At 44.3% G+C, this 15,258-nt stretch overlaps 1 protein-coding gene across 1 annotated transcript in view; it reads right to left on the reverse strand.

The window, feature by feature from the left end:
• Positions 1 to 14,995, reverse strand: part of TCIRG1 (T cell immune regulator 1, ATPase H+ transporting V0 subunit a3) — a 35,116-nt gene extending 20,121 nt beyond the window's left edge. The window contains exons 1-9 of the mRNA XM_075841928.1: positions 14,892 to 14,995; positions 14,392 to 14,516; positions 11,628 to 11,706; positions 11,314 to 11,543; positions 9,065 to 9,150; positions 5,734 to 5,860; positions 5,424 to 5,506; positions 5,236 to 5,329; positions 1,015 to 1,221 (exon numbers count right to left, since the gene is read on the reverse strand). Coding sequence (XP_075698043.1) covers positions 1,015 to 1,221; positions 5,236 to 5,329; positions 5,424 to 5,506; positions 5,734 to 5,860; positions 9,065 to 9,150; positions 11,314 to 11,543; positions 11,628 to 11,706; positions 14,392 to 14,508 — 1,023 coding nt within the window. The 5' untranslated portion in view covers positions 14,509 to 14,516; positions 14,892 to 14,995. The remainder of the gene's footprint in view (positions 1 to 1,014; positions 1,222 to 5,235; positions 5,330 to 5,423; positions 5,507 to 5,733; positions 5,861 to 9,064; positions 9,151 to 11,313; positions 11,544 to 11,627; positions 11,707 to 14,391; positions 14,517 to 14,891) is intronic.
• Between the last annotated feature and the right edge of the window lie 263 nt (positions 14,996 to 15,258).

Here is a 15,258-nt window from a genome sequence, read left to right on the forward strand (position 1 = left end):
CAAATCTCTGCTTCCTGCGCCCCTATTAGTATGACTGGAGAGGGAAAATACTTCGCTGATCTCCGGTCAAACTTTAATTTTAAGTTTTGGGTGGAAAAGTGCTTTAAAGAAGGTGTCACGATTTTTTTTATATATATATATATATATATATATATATATATATATATATGTTATTGCTTTTATGTCATTAAAGTAAATTTTATTTATTTGTGTTTTTGTGTTGTACTTTTTTCTCTCTTTTACTTCTCTATGGGGGCTGCCATTTTTTTTTCATCTCTGTATGTGTCGATTAACGACACATACAGAGATGGAATACGGCACATCCAACCCCATAGAGAATGACAACGGGAGCCGTTCCATTCACTATAGTGTACGCCGTCTATGTGGGAACAGCGCATGCGCCGCTCCCACACAGTCCAAAATTTAGGTCTTCGGCAGAGCGACATCCGGCACTACTTCCGGTCGCGGCTTCCGTCCATATGTTCAGAAGCAAGGACTAGGAGCGGAGGCAGCGGCAGGAGCAGGTAAGTTATGTTTGTGTATGTGATGTGTGTGTATGTTCGTGTTATACTGTGTGATTACCACTGTATCTATTCCTCCTACACTGTGCATTCGCTCAAAAAATGGCGGCACGTAGTGTAGGAGGTTTGAACATTCAATCCCCTCCTTTCTCCTGGCACTAGCCAGGATAAAGGAGGGGGGATTCTGTGAGCTCACTAGAGCGAGTGTGTCTTCTCCAATTTTGTAGTATAAAGCAATGTGGTTGCTTTACCACATGCCAATGCTGCAATTTTGGGAATTGCTCCCTCTAGTGACCAGCACATGGAAATGTTATAAATTAGAATCTAATTTATAATATTTCCTGACACGTGAAAAATGTAAAAACATTAGAACAATGTGTAATCCTTTATATACTAACAGTTTAACAAAAAAAATAAAAATATTATTTTTCTAGCGACACATTCCCTTTAAGAAATATAGTTTTACAGAACCAGAAAATCCAAGTAGTCTCACCGATGCTCGAGCTAGCGCCCCCTGGAGTATGGGCAGATCAGCCACTGGACACCACACTTCACCTATGAGACATCGCTCCCGCACGCTGCACAAGTTCAGAATCTGATAGATGTGCTTCATCTTCCTCACGCTCACTCTCCAAGGATGCAAAACCGAAGCAGCCCGACTAAGCACTTGCGTCAGGTACCCCTCCGTTTGGGACAGCACCTGTGGCAGACAAAACAGAAACGTTAAGGAGGTAACTCCAAAATACGACATATATAACACATGAGCTGCAATTGGACACATCAATTCTGTAGTTAAAGGACATCTATCCCACTCACTCTTATTTTATACATCGTCAATCTCCCAAAGCTCTAATCCAGATACCCATCATTGTGCTCATCACGGCCCGGGAGCTCGTACGCCCCTGTATTCAGAGCAATTCCTGCTACTATGCAAAGCCAAGTTCCAGCTATTCTCTCATAATGGGCTCTGCGTGACATCTGTCCAGGGGAACAGGTACATGATTTACCAAAAGACTGCATTCTTTAGGGTACTCTAACACAGCCCACCAGGGGTCGTGTAAACAAGCGCCGATCAATGACAGCTCGTTGACCGGCGCTCGTTTGCTCCTTTCACAAGGATCGGTTATGCATAGGGACGAGCAATCATTACTCCGATCACCCGTCCTCATACATTTCTATCATGTCGGCAGCGCGTCTCCCTGTTTACACACCAAGGATAATATCTCCTGCAGCACAAATGAAATAATCAGCCGATGAACGAGCGTTTTCTCTTTCCTCGGCTGATCGTTTCCCTGTTTACACACGGCTATGATCGGTGAACGCTCGTTTGCCCGATAATTGGCCCGTGTAAAAGGCCGTTACTCTAAGGTTACACCTATATACACTAATGGCAGGAATAGAATGGCCGAAACAGAAACCATGACATTTATATATATTTTTTTAAATTGCCATCCCAAAAAACACTGCAGTATAGATTTTAAGGCCCCATTCACATCACGTTTTTGACGGATACGCTATTGAAAAACTCATAATTTATACGTTTAATGGATGCCATACAGTGGCATATGTCACCCATGGAATCTCATCTTAAACGTAAACCTTCATTATTAAAGGGGTTGTCCAGGTTCGGGGCTGCTTTTCATACGGATCAGTAAATAATCAGTAGGACACCCGGACCCCGCACTGATCAGCTGCTCCGACCGCCTCCAGGAATCTGTGAAGTGTTTGGTGCCAGAAGAAGATGGTCCAGTCACTGTACAGCAGCCGTGCTGGGTTACCACAGCTCTGCTCCTATACTGCGACTGGAAGCTTCTTCTTCGGGCGCCCCGCAACAGCTGATCGTGCATGGTCCAGGTTTTGGACCCCCACCGATCATATACTGATGACCTATCCTGTGGAATGCTATTTATGACTTGTACCCTGATAATGTATTCTTTATTCTTCTACCTTTTGTGTCTTTTCTTATTTTCTTTGGGTCTTTACTATGAACAGTATTATTTTAGATCGGTCTCGTGGTACCCGATTGTTCATCCTGGAACTGCATCTCATCTTGCCTCCATCCCATGCCTTAAATCCAGTCAGAATAAACTATGTAATATATACCAACTAGAGCTCGATGTCAGAGGACGCTACACACCGGTGCCTTACACTTACTATAATGTGAGAATTTTTGTAACTGCGTATGTTTGATATTTCTTTTTATGTAAACATTTTTTACTAAAAATCCATTCATTGATATACGTTTTTTTTTTTTTTTTTAAAACTATACTTTTTTTTTGCTGGATCCTATTGGATTAAATAGCGTAAACTACTACGTTATTCCATACCAAAAGAAACTATGCCAGTGTAAACCGGCCAGAGAGAGGCCAAAAGGACACTTTTTTAGCCCCATTCGGGCTAGTGGAGCCCTATGGACATGTTAAAGGGCAACTGAACGTTCAACAAACTTCTGACAATCATAGTGACATGTCAGAAGTTTTGATTGGTGGGGTCCCCATCAATCGCTAAAACGAAGCGGCAGAAGGGCTCGTGTGAGCTCTGAGCCGCTTCGTTTCTATTCCCCTTTTCCGGAAATCAATGTAGCGGTATATGGGCTCAATACAAAGTCTATGTACACTGCTACATCGGCTCCGGAAAAAGCTGAACAGAAACAAAGCGGCTCAGCGCTCCCACTAGTTACCCTTGGAGCTTTCCTAGCGTACACACAACATACTTGACAAACGTTTATGTGACGTCTTCAGGGGCTAACTAGCATTTATCGAGCCCCGGTTCTCTGCCAGATTTCTATAGGACTGCTAGTATGATTACAGAAAGTCTTATAAACCAGGGGCATTGCTAGTCATGCCAGGCGAGGCATGTGCCCTCGGCGCAGTTAGGAGGGAAGGGAGTGGGGGGCGCCACAGAAATGCTACTATAGCGGCTGCTACAGGGCCCGTGACATGAGGGTGCCCATGCCGCCCGACCCATAATGTGCTAGGCGGCACGGGCCCCCTCATTCCCAGTGACGTCACCTACACCGGGCATCCAGGTACCCTGGCGACAGCCACATTCAATTGTATCTGTATCCTTAGATACAATTGAATACTATGGCAGAGCAAGGTGCTAACTACCTGCTCTGCTAAGGCGCTGGGACATGAGCCCTGCGCAGGCCAGCGCGATGACGTCAATGGATCCCGCCGGCTTATGCAAGGATCCCATCTCATAGGCTGCTGAGGAGGCTGTGGAGCTGTCGTGTTCATCGCGGAAATGGGGCTTGGGGAGTACAATTTTTTTAATTATTTGTTTGGGGGCTGTGTGTCGCTATCTACAAGGAGGTGTGCTTGGCATTGATTGGTAGGGAAAGCAAACATGTCGAGTGGGAATGAGATGTCGGGAAAGAAGTTGAATATTTGCCCTAGGGATGCACGATGCATCGAAACTTCGATACTGTGCATCCTCAAACGGTTCGATACCGTTATTTCATGTATTTCGATACGAAGTTGTGCGGCCGCCAAGCTCAGTATAGTAACACATGAATGTAGTCAGAGCGGGGCTGCGGCCGCACAGCTTAGTATAGTAACACATGAATGTAGTCAGAGCGGGGCTGCGGCTGTGTAATACATGTGTAATAAAGCCATTGCCCGGCTCCGGAGTCCTGACAAGTGCGCGCGGTCAGCATGAGGTGATGTGGCCAGCGCTGCACTAATGATTGCCGGCACTAAAGACAGAACATGGCGATCGCAATGCAAAACACCCCCATGTTCTGTCTTCAGTGCCCGTGCCGCCGCTCATTAGCGCAGCGCCGGCCGCATCACCTCATGCTGACCGCGTTCGCTTGTTGTCAGGACCGGGGCAATGGCTGTATTACACAGTCGCGGTGTAACGGCGGAGATGAGAAAAAACTCTCATCTCCGCCGCTATTCCCCTGAATGCTGCGATCAAAGCCGACTGCAGCATTCAGGGGAAAATGAGAAGGGGAGATGCCCCTTGGATCGCATCACAGGAATCCCTGTGACGCGATTGAGGGACACGCCATATATGGGCAGACAGGACCTCAGGGTCCATTGAAGGACCCCAGGGCTGTCTACCATATTTCCTGTTAGGGCATACTGAGGTATGTCCTAACAACTGCCTGTGTACTATCAGTATATAGATATATGCCAGGACATTAAAGTTTAAATATAAAAAAGTAAAAACATAAAGTAATGTGAAATGAAAAAAAATAGACAAACAGTTTCTACAATAAACATTAAAATAAGTCTCAATACATAAAATACACACATAAATCGGTATTGGCGCGGCCGTAATAACCTGCACAACAATTTTTTTGATCCATTTATGATGTGTACGCTGTAAAAAAATAAAACTTCTTTCTTTCACTTATTAATATGAGGCGCGAGGTGTGATGATGAATTTAACCTCCACGTGCCTCACATTAATAGTAATTAACCCCTTCATGTACCTCACACATTAACCCAATGTTGTCCATTATGACTAAGAAACAGGAGGGGGTTAATTACTATTAATGTGCGGCACGTGGAGGTTCAAAATTAATCACGCCTCGCGCCTCACATCAGAAAATGGAAGAACTTATTTTTTTTTTTATTACTGTTGGCAAAGTATCGTTTTGGTGTTGAAAATCGAAATACTACACAAAGTATCGGTATCAAAGTCCAAATTGTGTTATCATGACATCCCTAAGGGGCAGGAGAACTTAGCGACTTCTCAGATTCACCTTTTGCATGTCTTGGATCCGCACTAAGAGATCTTTCAGAGTTTCCAGTCTGATTGTTTCGTCCTCCGCGTACGGGTAAAGGTGACAGTGGAAACTAAGAGAAAAAAAAAAAAGGATGTGAAACACACGAGATGGCAGGAAACATTGCCGGTACCCGGTAAGCCGCTGGTATGGTTTTGTTCACTCACCAGTTTGCAATCTTCTTAATCTTCTCTCCTATTCTTTCCCCCCAGTAGGAAATTAGGAATATAATCTGTGTTACACTCTCCCCCTGTTTCAAAAACAGAAGAGTAGTCAGGTGTTGCGTGCATTTCCAGTTAACCTTGTACATGCCGTATGTCGTCCTTGTCATGCATCGATTATCGGCAATACATTTGGTCATCACATACGAAAGGAAACACCACATCTTCTCCAAAGTTCAATCAATCGTAACCGTTAATTCGGCAGAATTGATCATCATCGGTCCATTGGGGCCCACGCATGTTAACAGCAACTCACCGTTACCAGGTCCTCCATAGGTTCCGACATCTCCACAAAGTTGACAATCAGGTATCCTCTGCAGGCTCGCCATAACAGACGTTCAAAGGAATTCATACGCCATGGGTGAATGACTCCAGCCATAAAACTGAACGCAAATGTTGGAAAGGAGCATAATTTTTTTTAATATAAATTAGTAATAAAACCTCCAAATCGAACCGACCTACATACTATAGTGCCCCAACTCATGTATAAGGGTTCTGATATAACGGATTCACTTCAAGTGATCACATGACACGGGACACAGGATGTTCAATTTAGCAGTCGTGTTTTTTATTAGTTTTAGTCATCCACGCTCTAAGGCCCCATGCACACGACCGTAAAAATCGTCCGTAATCGCAGACCGTAATTACCGTCCACAATTACGAACTCATTCACTTCTATTGACTACTGACACCTTCCTGTATATTTACAGGAAGGCGTCCGGGCCGTAGAAGTGTACCGCATATTATGGAACATGTCTGTTCTTTTGCTTTTTACGGGCCGTGCTCCCATACTTTGTATGGGCGCACGAGCCAAAAATTCGAGTGGCTGTCCGCAGGGTGTTTGGTGCAACTTTCTAAACACTTTTTTATTAAAAATGATTTTTACTTTTTGAGATACAGCCGCTTTGTTTTCTGTATACAGAGCAGCTGTATCTAGTGCTAAAACTTGAATCCGTCAGATCAGCGGGACTGACGGATTCAGGGTTCCGCGTGTCTCGAACACGCTGGATCCACCTGTTATCGATCACGTTTAAGTTATGACCTTAGATGTGATCGGTATCAGCTCGATCCCGCGTGTCTCCCTGACACTGAACCCGTTAGTGCCGCTGAACTGACGGATTCAGGTCTCAGCTCACGATACAGCCGCTCTGTATACAGGAAACAAAGCAGCTGTATCTCAAAAAGTAAAAATAATTTTTAATAAAAAGTATTTAGAAAGTTGCACCAAACACCCTGACAGACATTTTTATAAAAAAACCAAAAATGGATTTCACAAACCATTAATAGGGAACCACTGATAACAAAAATCCAGCACCTGACTGGCAGGTTAACTATTTATCTGGCAGTGATGTAACCGGCATGGGCGAACTCTGTGCTGGAAAATGAAAAACATATTCGGCCAAGATGTATGGCAGCTAAGAGGTTAAAGCCCAGATTTTATGCTCCAGATGTACAAACATTTACAAACGCTGTAGGGTGTTAAAACAATAGAAATCGCTCCAATTAAATAAATAGTCGTAATCAGACTGACAGGAAGTCTGGATTAAAGCAAACAAATCCTCCAGTATTTACCTGGTTATAACTAGGGATAAAAGGAACACGAATATCTACCATGTTCAATTGTTTTTTGTGGTTTTTTCTTTGCAGAGACTTTCGTAATTGCGTTTCACAAAACATTTTTGCCCTGGAGGTGTATTCAGACATTGCGGTTGGGGAGCGGTTAAAACCGAGTCAGAAAATTGCATGTGTTTTTACCGCAATTTGATGCGTTTTTCGATGCGGTTGCAATTTTTCCGCAATTACATTAAAAAATGCATCAAATCGCAGTATTATGGCTCCGTTTTGTACGGAGCTGTAATAGGGTTTCCATAGAGGGGCACGAGGACTCTACTGTATCTCTATATGATCTCATATGGAGGCACACAGTATTTTCTTGGTTTCTGTAAAAATCCCACAGAAAAAAAAAAAAATTGTGGCACGCTCAATCCAGTTTTTTTTTTCTTAACACCATTGATTCTAGGAGAGAATATATCAGTATACACAGAATCTGACAAAGCCTGTACGGCAAAGCACGTTGGCTGTATGAGACCGTACTAGAGGACGCACTGCCATACGGGATTCGTGCTGGTGTGTAATAGCTTAATCACTATAAATGAAGAGTTCTACAACTTTCTAATATACTTTGGGGGAGATTTATTAAGTGCGTTGTGGTAATTTGGCACATTTTAGGCGGTACTAACGAAGTAATTGTAATCTACGCCTGCTGTGAGCAGGTGGCAATTTGCACTACAATTTACGCTAATTTCTATCGTAATTATTATTAAATCTGGCGGTCCGATGACCCCCTTTCTGTTAACCGCATCCACTTTTGAAAAGTTTAGAGAGAGTGTGCTCATTAAAGCGGATCGGTAATCAGACGATATAGAAGGGCAACAAAGTATGGCGCAGGTCCACTCTCCTATTAGCGCAAACGGCCCAAAAATAATTGTGCCGTTTGGCTAATAGGAGCAATCAAAGAATACACTGGACTCATGGTTATGAATCCGGTATATTCATGAGGGGAGCGCTCCTCCGCCTCCCCATCCCCCTCTTGGGGTGATTGACTGACTGCTGGCTGCTGTGTATCTGAGTGCGGGGGTAGTGCGGCCCTTATGATTAGACCGGACTCATAACTAGAAGTCCGGTGTATTCTTTGATAGCTCCTATTAGCCAAACACCACAGCCCTTTTGGCTAATAGGAGAGTGGACCTGTCGCCATACATTGCTGCCCTTATAAAGGTCACTTTAAGCTTTATAGAATATAAAACTGGAACTCGTTTAAGGGACTATTCATATGGTGCGGTCCATTAGCGGCAATTTGACCGCAACGTGAATAGACACGAAGGCCAGGATCACCAGGTTGCACCAAAAATTGCATCAAAATTGTGTGTGTGATCCTGGCCTAAGGGTAGTTTCACACACACACCATTTTTTTAGAGCCACAGCCAGAAGTGGATCCTGCAGGAAGGAGAAGTAGAAGTCCTTGCTTTATGTTTCCCATTCCTTTTTAATCCACTACTGGCTTTGGCTAAAAAAACTGAATAAAAAATTGCCACAAAAACTGCGCTGTTTTTCAAAAAATAAATAAAATAAATGCTGTGTGTGAAGCCACCCTCCAACATTTTTGTTTAAAAAAGATTACAGACCCCATGCACACAATGCAGATTTTGTGCTTACTGCAGAAAGAACACCATTCAGATGAATGAAACTGATTTGTATTCGCAGACATTTCTGCAACAAAATCTGCAGCGTGTGCATGGGGTCTTAGGATTTTTTTAAACAAGAATGTTGCAATTTTGCAGCGATTCTAGCGATCACTGAAAACACCTGTAAATCCAAGAACACCCGTGGCAATTAGTTATAGAACGGCACCCAGCATATTACTGCTATGTGCACCGGCACCCTAATTCTAAAAAAAAAAAAGGGACCCCAACTGGTCCCAATAATAAAATATTAATGTAATTATTGGGCATTAATAGAGAAGATTTTTTTTTTTTCTATTCAGTGCCGCAGACTAAGTCACCACTAAGAAGGACCCAATAACTCACCTAACTCGGAGGTCCTGTCTGGAGGATACTGTAGGGTCAATCAAGGGGTCAGTATCAGCCCTTTCTCTCCAGGACTCAGACTCTGGCTATAAAAAAAGTCATATTCACGTAATCAATCAAGACAATAGCGTAAAAAGAGTCAATGACTGGCTTAGAGTTATCCAATTTACAGGCAAACTCCAAAATAATTCTGAAATGTTATATACGTGAGGGGGAAGAGATCACTGTCCCAGTGGGTTTTTAACCTAAAGTTGCCCACACATTAGCGATCTCAGACGCCCGTTTTCTGAACGATTTGTCATTCATGGTTGGTCTGTGTAGGTTGTCGAAATGCCATAAAAAGTTGACCGATCACTGCCTTGACCTGTAGCCTGGTCTAGGCATCTATTGATGGGATGAAGAACTGTAATTTGGCATAAACAACTTTCCAAGGACTGAACCTGACAACAAACAAAAAAAATCCAACACGGCAGATCAACTTTTTTCTGTCGGCATCCGTCAACCTCGTTTGGGTCACTCGAAAGCACTAGAAAATAGTCTAAATTGGCCTTTTTAGACTATCCAAAATCTCTAGCAGGGGTGGAGGGTCACTACATACAACGGATACATAAAAAACACAAGAAAGAAGAAGACGGATAGGCAATTATAAGAGACTAATTCTGAGTGGCTATATACTTTTTTGCGGATTTTGGGGGATCTAAAATGGGAAAAAGTTCCAGAGAGTAGGTGCTATGAAGGCGAAATCCTGTAGCCATGCATAGGAAGAGGTTATGAGACAGGAGGAAAAGGTCAGTGGAGAGGGTACACCATTGTAGGAGACTTTGAAGGACCAGTCTGAGTGGTAAGAAGAAAACCAGAGATTTTAGTGTTCCAAATACCAGGAGTGCAGAAGGTGGTCAACAGTGTAAAACGAAGAAGTTCAAGTGGACGGAGAATTGACTTTTTGACTTGGGGCCCAGAAGGTTGACTTCTGCAGAGTCCAAAGAGTTAAGAATGTGTTGGATATAGATAAGACTTTCAAATAGCTTGGGGGTATAAAGTAGAAGAGGAAAGGGGTGGTGGCAAAAGAGAGGAGGGAAAAAATTCAGACTCTAAACCCGGCAATCAGAATAAGTCTCTGGATCAACGGCCCATCTACAAAAATCTAGTACCCATAACATTTAACATTGCATATCGGCCGTTCGACAGAACTGCAGCTCTCCTCCTATTCACTTGAATACTGCAGCTGGGCAACTATGCCGTGACTGGAGCCATCTGCTTCCCGGCATGGATGTCTGGTGCCCATAGGCCACCGGAGCAGTTGATCGGTGCGGGATCCGGGTGTCTGACCCGCACGGATCATATACTGATGACCTATCCAGTGGAAAGGTCAGCAGCTGTCCGATCGTGGAAAACCCCTTTAAAATAGCAATTCACTGTCAAAACATTTACATTTAGTTATGCATCTGGGTCCTCGGCCGCACGGCACACCACCACCACCACGTGCACGGGCACTTTAAGACTATGTTCTCAAGTACAGGATATGCCATAGGCAAATCCGATGTCTATTTAGAAAAGAATCCGCAGCAGAAATCCAGGCTGACATCTCTGCCGCGGATCTGCATGTGGATTGGCCCCATTGTAATCCAAAATATTAAAATCTGATGCACGGTCATTACTCCAATTTTTTTCCGCAGCACGTAAATGGGTATAAAATACCCAGTTCACTTGCATTGGATGTAAAATATCGGCAGATTTAATGAGGATTTAGACGCAGAATTTGAACCTATTTCCTTATCACATCCTAAACATGGCCTAAGTGTGCCCATACACGTACGACTGTGCGGCAATAACCAAATTGCCACGGTTTTGCAATGCCGTTTTTTTAGTCACACAGCAAGTACAGGTAATGCACATAAAAACCATGTGTGTGCGCCCAAACTTGACAATTTGTGGTAAACCACGTGCGTTTCATGCCGCGTACACCAATTACATGTTATTAGGGTGAGGGTAAGGGGCTTCATGAGAGGAGGACGTGGAATAGTTCAGTGCAGGGGGCAGGAGTGATGTAGTGGGCACCGAGTAGGTTAGAGGGAGTAGCATTAACCACGGGATTGCCCTGTATGTACATTAAAGGATCTTTCATATATTTATTTTGGTTGTTCTTCTAGTTAGACCCTTCTGTATAATAGGAAGCTATCCGGAAGTAATTTCAAAATTTATTGTAAGAAGAATGTTGAAAATGACAAGACCATGTCCGAGGCACTCACCAGTGGCCCTGTGAACCTCTGACTTTCCCGTAGGATATTGGCGTATTCCCGGAGCTCACGTAGACGTTCCCGCAGAGTCTGTCTGTTGCCAGAGACCTCTCTTAGCTCATTGGCCAGTTGCTCAGATTCCTCTTGTATCATCAGTGCATCTTTGGGTGAAGGGGCAGGTGGAGATGCTGAGGAGAGCGGTATCTTCATGCCGGCATTGCGCAGTTCCTGTTCTAGGTATCCTGAGATAAATGGAAATACCATAAAACCCATCGTGCCCCAAATTAGCGCGGAATTACTTGACAGTCGAAGTCCTAGAAACTCACCAAAAGTTGTCTCCATGTCATCGCAACGTCTGATCTCCGACACATAGCGACGCTGGAAGGCGTTAACATTCTGATTGAGCTAAAAGATAAAAAAGCGATGAAATTCTGAAACAGGACCCGATTATTTCCAGATATGTATTATCATCAGGAACCGGAGGGCATTACCCTACATGGATCGGTGCGACCTTGACTTTTTGTTAGTTTATTTTTAATTCTTCAATCTTACTGCTACCGCCATCACATGCAGATGTGTCTTCAGTCACAGTCACTCGTAGGATGAGCACATCCACATACGCTAGCTATGGCACCATGCATACGAACGTGCCCGTAACTACGGGCACGGCCGGCCGCGGACAGCCGTCCCTTTTTAAGGGCCATGCTCCCATTATAAAGTATAGGAGCACGTTCCGTAAAATAAAATAAAAAATAGTCCTATTTTTTCCAGCAACTTTCTACGGCACAGACACTTTCCCATAAATATACGGGAAGGTGTCAGTCGGCCGTAGAAACAAATGGGCCCTTAATTACGGACCGTAAATATGGGCGATTTTACGGTCGAGTGCATGGGGCCTAACTATTCCTTCCTGCTTGCCTCCCCATTCCCTCATCTCCTGACACTGCTCCTGTGTCTTCCCTACCAACCAGAGGCATAGGGGGTAACTTACCAATCTTTCAACGCCAGTTTTCTGGTACAGAAGTCGCAATTTTTGTCCTTTGCTACTTTTGTGGAAAGAGTGCTTGGCTTCCACGGCCCAACGAATTTATTATAATTTCTGCCAAAAAACTGGCATAAACTAGCCCCTGGCTGGCGTAGATTTCACTCTATAGGTTATAGCAAAGTATACGCCTGCGCTGGGCCCCTACTTTGCCACCCCCGACCAGACTATTACCAGAACGCCAATTACATTAGACAGTTAAATAAACAAAATAAAAGATTATACACATTGAACCGCTCCTCTTCTCCCCTTTGGCTCCCTCATCACTCCAGCGCCGCTTATACAAGGAGCTGACGCCGGCCAGCATCGGGACGTTATATGCAACGCAGCACTGATGACGTTTTGTGTCGCATAAGGCTCCGATGCTTCTCGGAGTCACGTTCTAGTATGAGTGGCGCTAGAAGGATGAAGGAGTCGAAGAGGGAAGAAGAGGAGCGCGGACTACGTGTTTTTTTCTTTTTAGAAATGCCGCCCAGTTCAGCCGAAAGAAACGACAGTCTTAATAAATTCCCCCCATAGTGTGAATCTCCTACGACCCAGTGCGAAATCTGTAGCGGGCTGTACCATTTATAATACCGGTGTCTTCTAATGTGGCAGAGGGGCCTTTTGGACCTCTCAGACATCAACGCCCGGGTTTTTACTGCTACCTCGGCACCCTCCTATAGGGTTACCACCAAAGTATATGCCATCTAATTGGTTTCTGGAGTCTCATTGTGAATAATTTCAGCAGCAGAACTAAAATTGGCTCATTAGTAGAAATATGCCATGCAAAAGTCAGACCCTCAGTGAGGTTTTTTTCTCTCTAACTGGGAAAATCATTCAACTTAACCATGACTGAGCTTGCCATAGGAAATGTGTTCTTCTCGGACGCATTTCATAAAGTCCCATTTATTACAATGGCATTTAGCCAAACTGCAAGAAAAACCAAAACAGTACATGTGAATATACCCCGAAGGTCACGTTCACAGAGCAGTATTTTGCATCAGTATTTGTAAGCCCAAACCAGGAGTGAAACCTACACAGAGAAACAGTGGGCTTATTCACATGGCCGTGTTCGTAGTCCTCATTTCCCAGGCCGACCACAGTTCAGGAGCCGCACTCCTATAAGCATAGTTATCTATGACGCTGGGTGTCCCTGCCTCCCCGCGGGAATACTGGCCCGTACTGTAATCATGTTTTCAATGCGGGGAGGCAGTGACAAACAGAATCACGGATGACTACGATGCTAGGAGTTCGGCTCACTGAACGGTGTTCGGTCCGGGAAATGCGGCTGACATACAGTCCGCATCTCATGAGCCGAACACGGCCGTGAGAATAAGGCCTAAGGGCTCATGCACTGTAATCACTCACAGTCCACCATTACAGGCACTGCCAGCCGCAGTCAGCCACCCGCATTTTCGGCCGATATAAAGGAGCACGGCCCGTAAAAAGCAAAAGAACGGACATGTTCCATAATTTTCATAACAATTCTATGGCCCGGACGCAAATATACGGGAAGGTGTCCGTGGCCAATAGAAGCGAATGGGTCCGTAATTACGGACGATTTATACGGTCGTGTGCATGGGGCCAAATGGAAACATTTCTACCTCTTCCGTGTTTTGGATCCACTTCAGGAATTATCTTACACACACTGATCAAAATACTGACCAAAATACTGCCGAGTGACAGTGCCGCATTTACTGGTTTCTGCGTATAATATAATCAAAATATTAGAAATAATTTTGAAAATTGCTTCGGTAACAATTCCTCTATATAATTTTATCATCAGAAATTATCCTATGGGGCATTTCCTCGCAGATCCACAGGCTGCTCAATATATAACCTATATATATATATATATACACTAAATTGTGAGGGATGAAGCAAGGAAGATCACGGCTTTGGAAAAGCGACAACTTTAACTTGTTTGGTTGCTAATGGCAACCGCTCCTCTGTGTGTGGTGACCAGGTTTTACGACACCAGACTCACCCTGCCATAAAGCGACACTGACAGGAACTAGGACGGAGACAGGAAGAGCCATTACATACACATTACACAATATACTTACGTCTCGAAACTCCACCAGTCCAAGCTCACCCAGCTCACTTACAGACTGGTATTCACAACCAGACTGGAGAAATAACTGCGCCAGGCACATCTCCTCTCCTCGGAAAAGAGAGCCCATCTTCGCGTCTGCGAAAGTCGTTGAATATAAAATAAAAAGCACCGATAAATAATAACGAATAGACAGTGAGATTAAATATTTTTATGGCGGTACGTGGTACGAAATAACATATGCACTAAGAGAGCAGCTGTCGACGGATAACGCTATATACCAGGTACATCATCCGCCATGACTAAACAGAGGTGTTCGAAGACTCATACACAGATCTGTATCGATCGGGCTGGATCGGCATTAAGTACAAGCAGCTGGGAGTGGTTATATAGCTCCAAAACCCAGCGGAGATGATAAATGTGGGCTTTAAGACGCCGTATTGTGATGCAGCGGTCACCGGTAAAATACAACACCAGAAAATAGAGCGACAATATCAGAGAAGTGTTACTGACCTGGAGTCCTGAGGTTTCTCAGCAGCACAACTTCCTCTCTGCTGTTTTCCTGCCCTGTGGGAGGAGACGAGGAGGGGAGATGGGCGAGGATCGTGTGCCATAGGATTGTCAGGCCGGAGAGGAGGGCATGTCCTGGGAGACACAAACACAAAGCTGCACGTAAATGAGGAAGCTTTGTGGTTGGGAAATTTTCATTGTCACAAGTTGAATTCAGGCTGGGAGGAGGGGCGGCCAGCCCGGGGATTTTACTGAGTTCATTGATTCCTATTAGTATGAGCCATGGCCCCTAACCAGCAGTTGAGGAACTACAAGTCCCAACATGCCATGATGGCTGGGAATATCAGATTCATATCGGTGGCAATAATGC

The sequence above is a fragment of the Rhinoderma darwinii genome, chromosome 11, assembly GCF_050947455.1.
Source record: "Rhinoderma darwinii isolate aRhiDar2 chromosome 11, aRhiDar2.hap1, whole genome shotgun sequence".
NCBI lineage: Eukaryota > Metazoa > Chordata > Amphibia > Anura > Rhinodermatidae > Rhinoderma > Rhinoderma darwinii.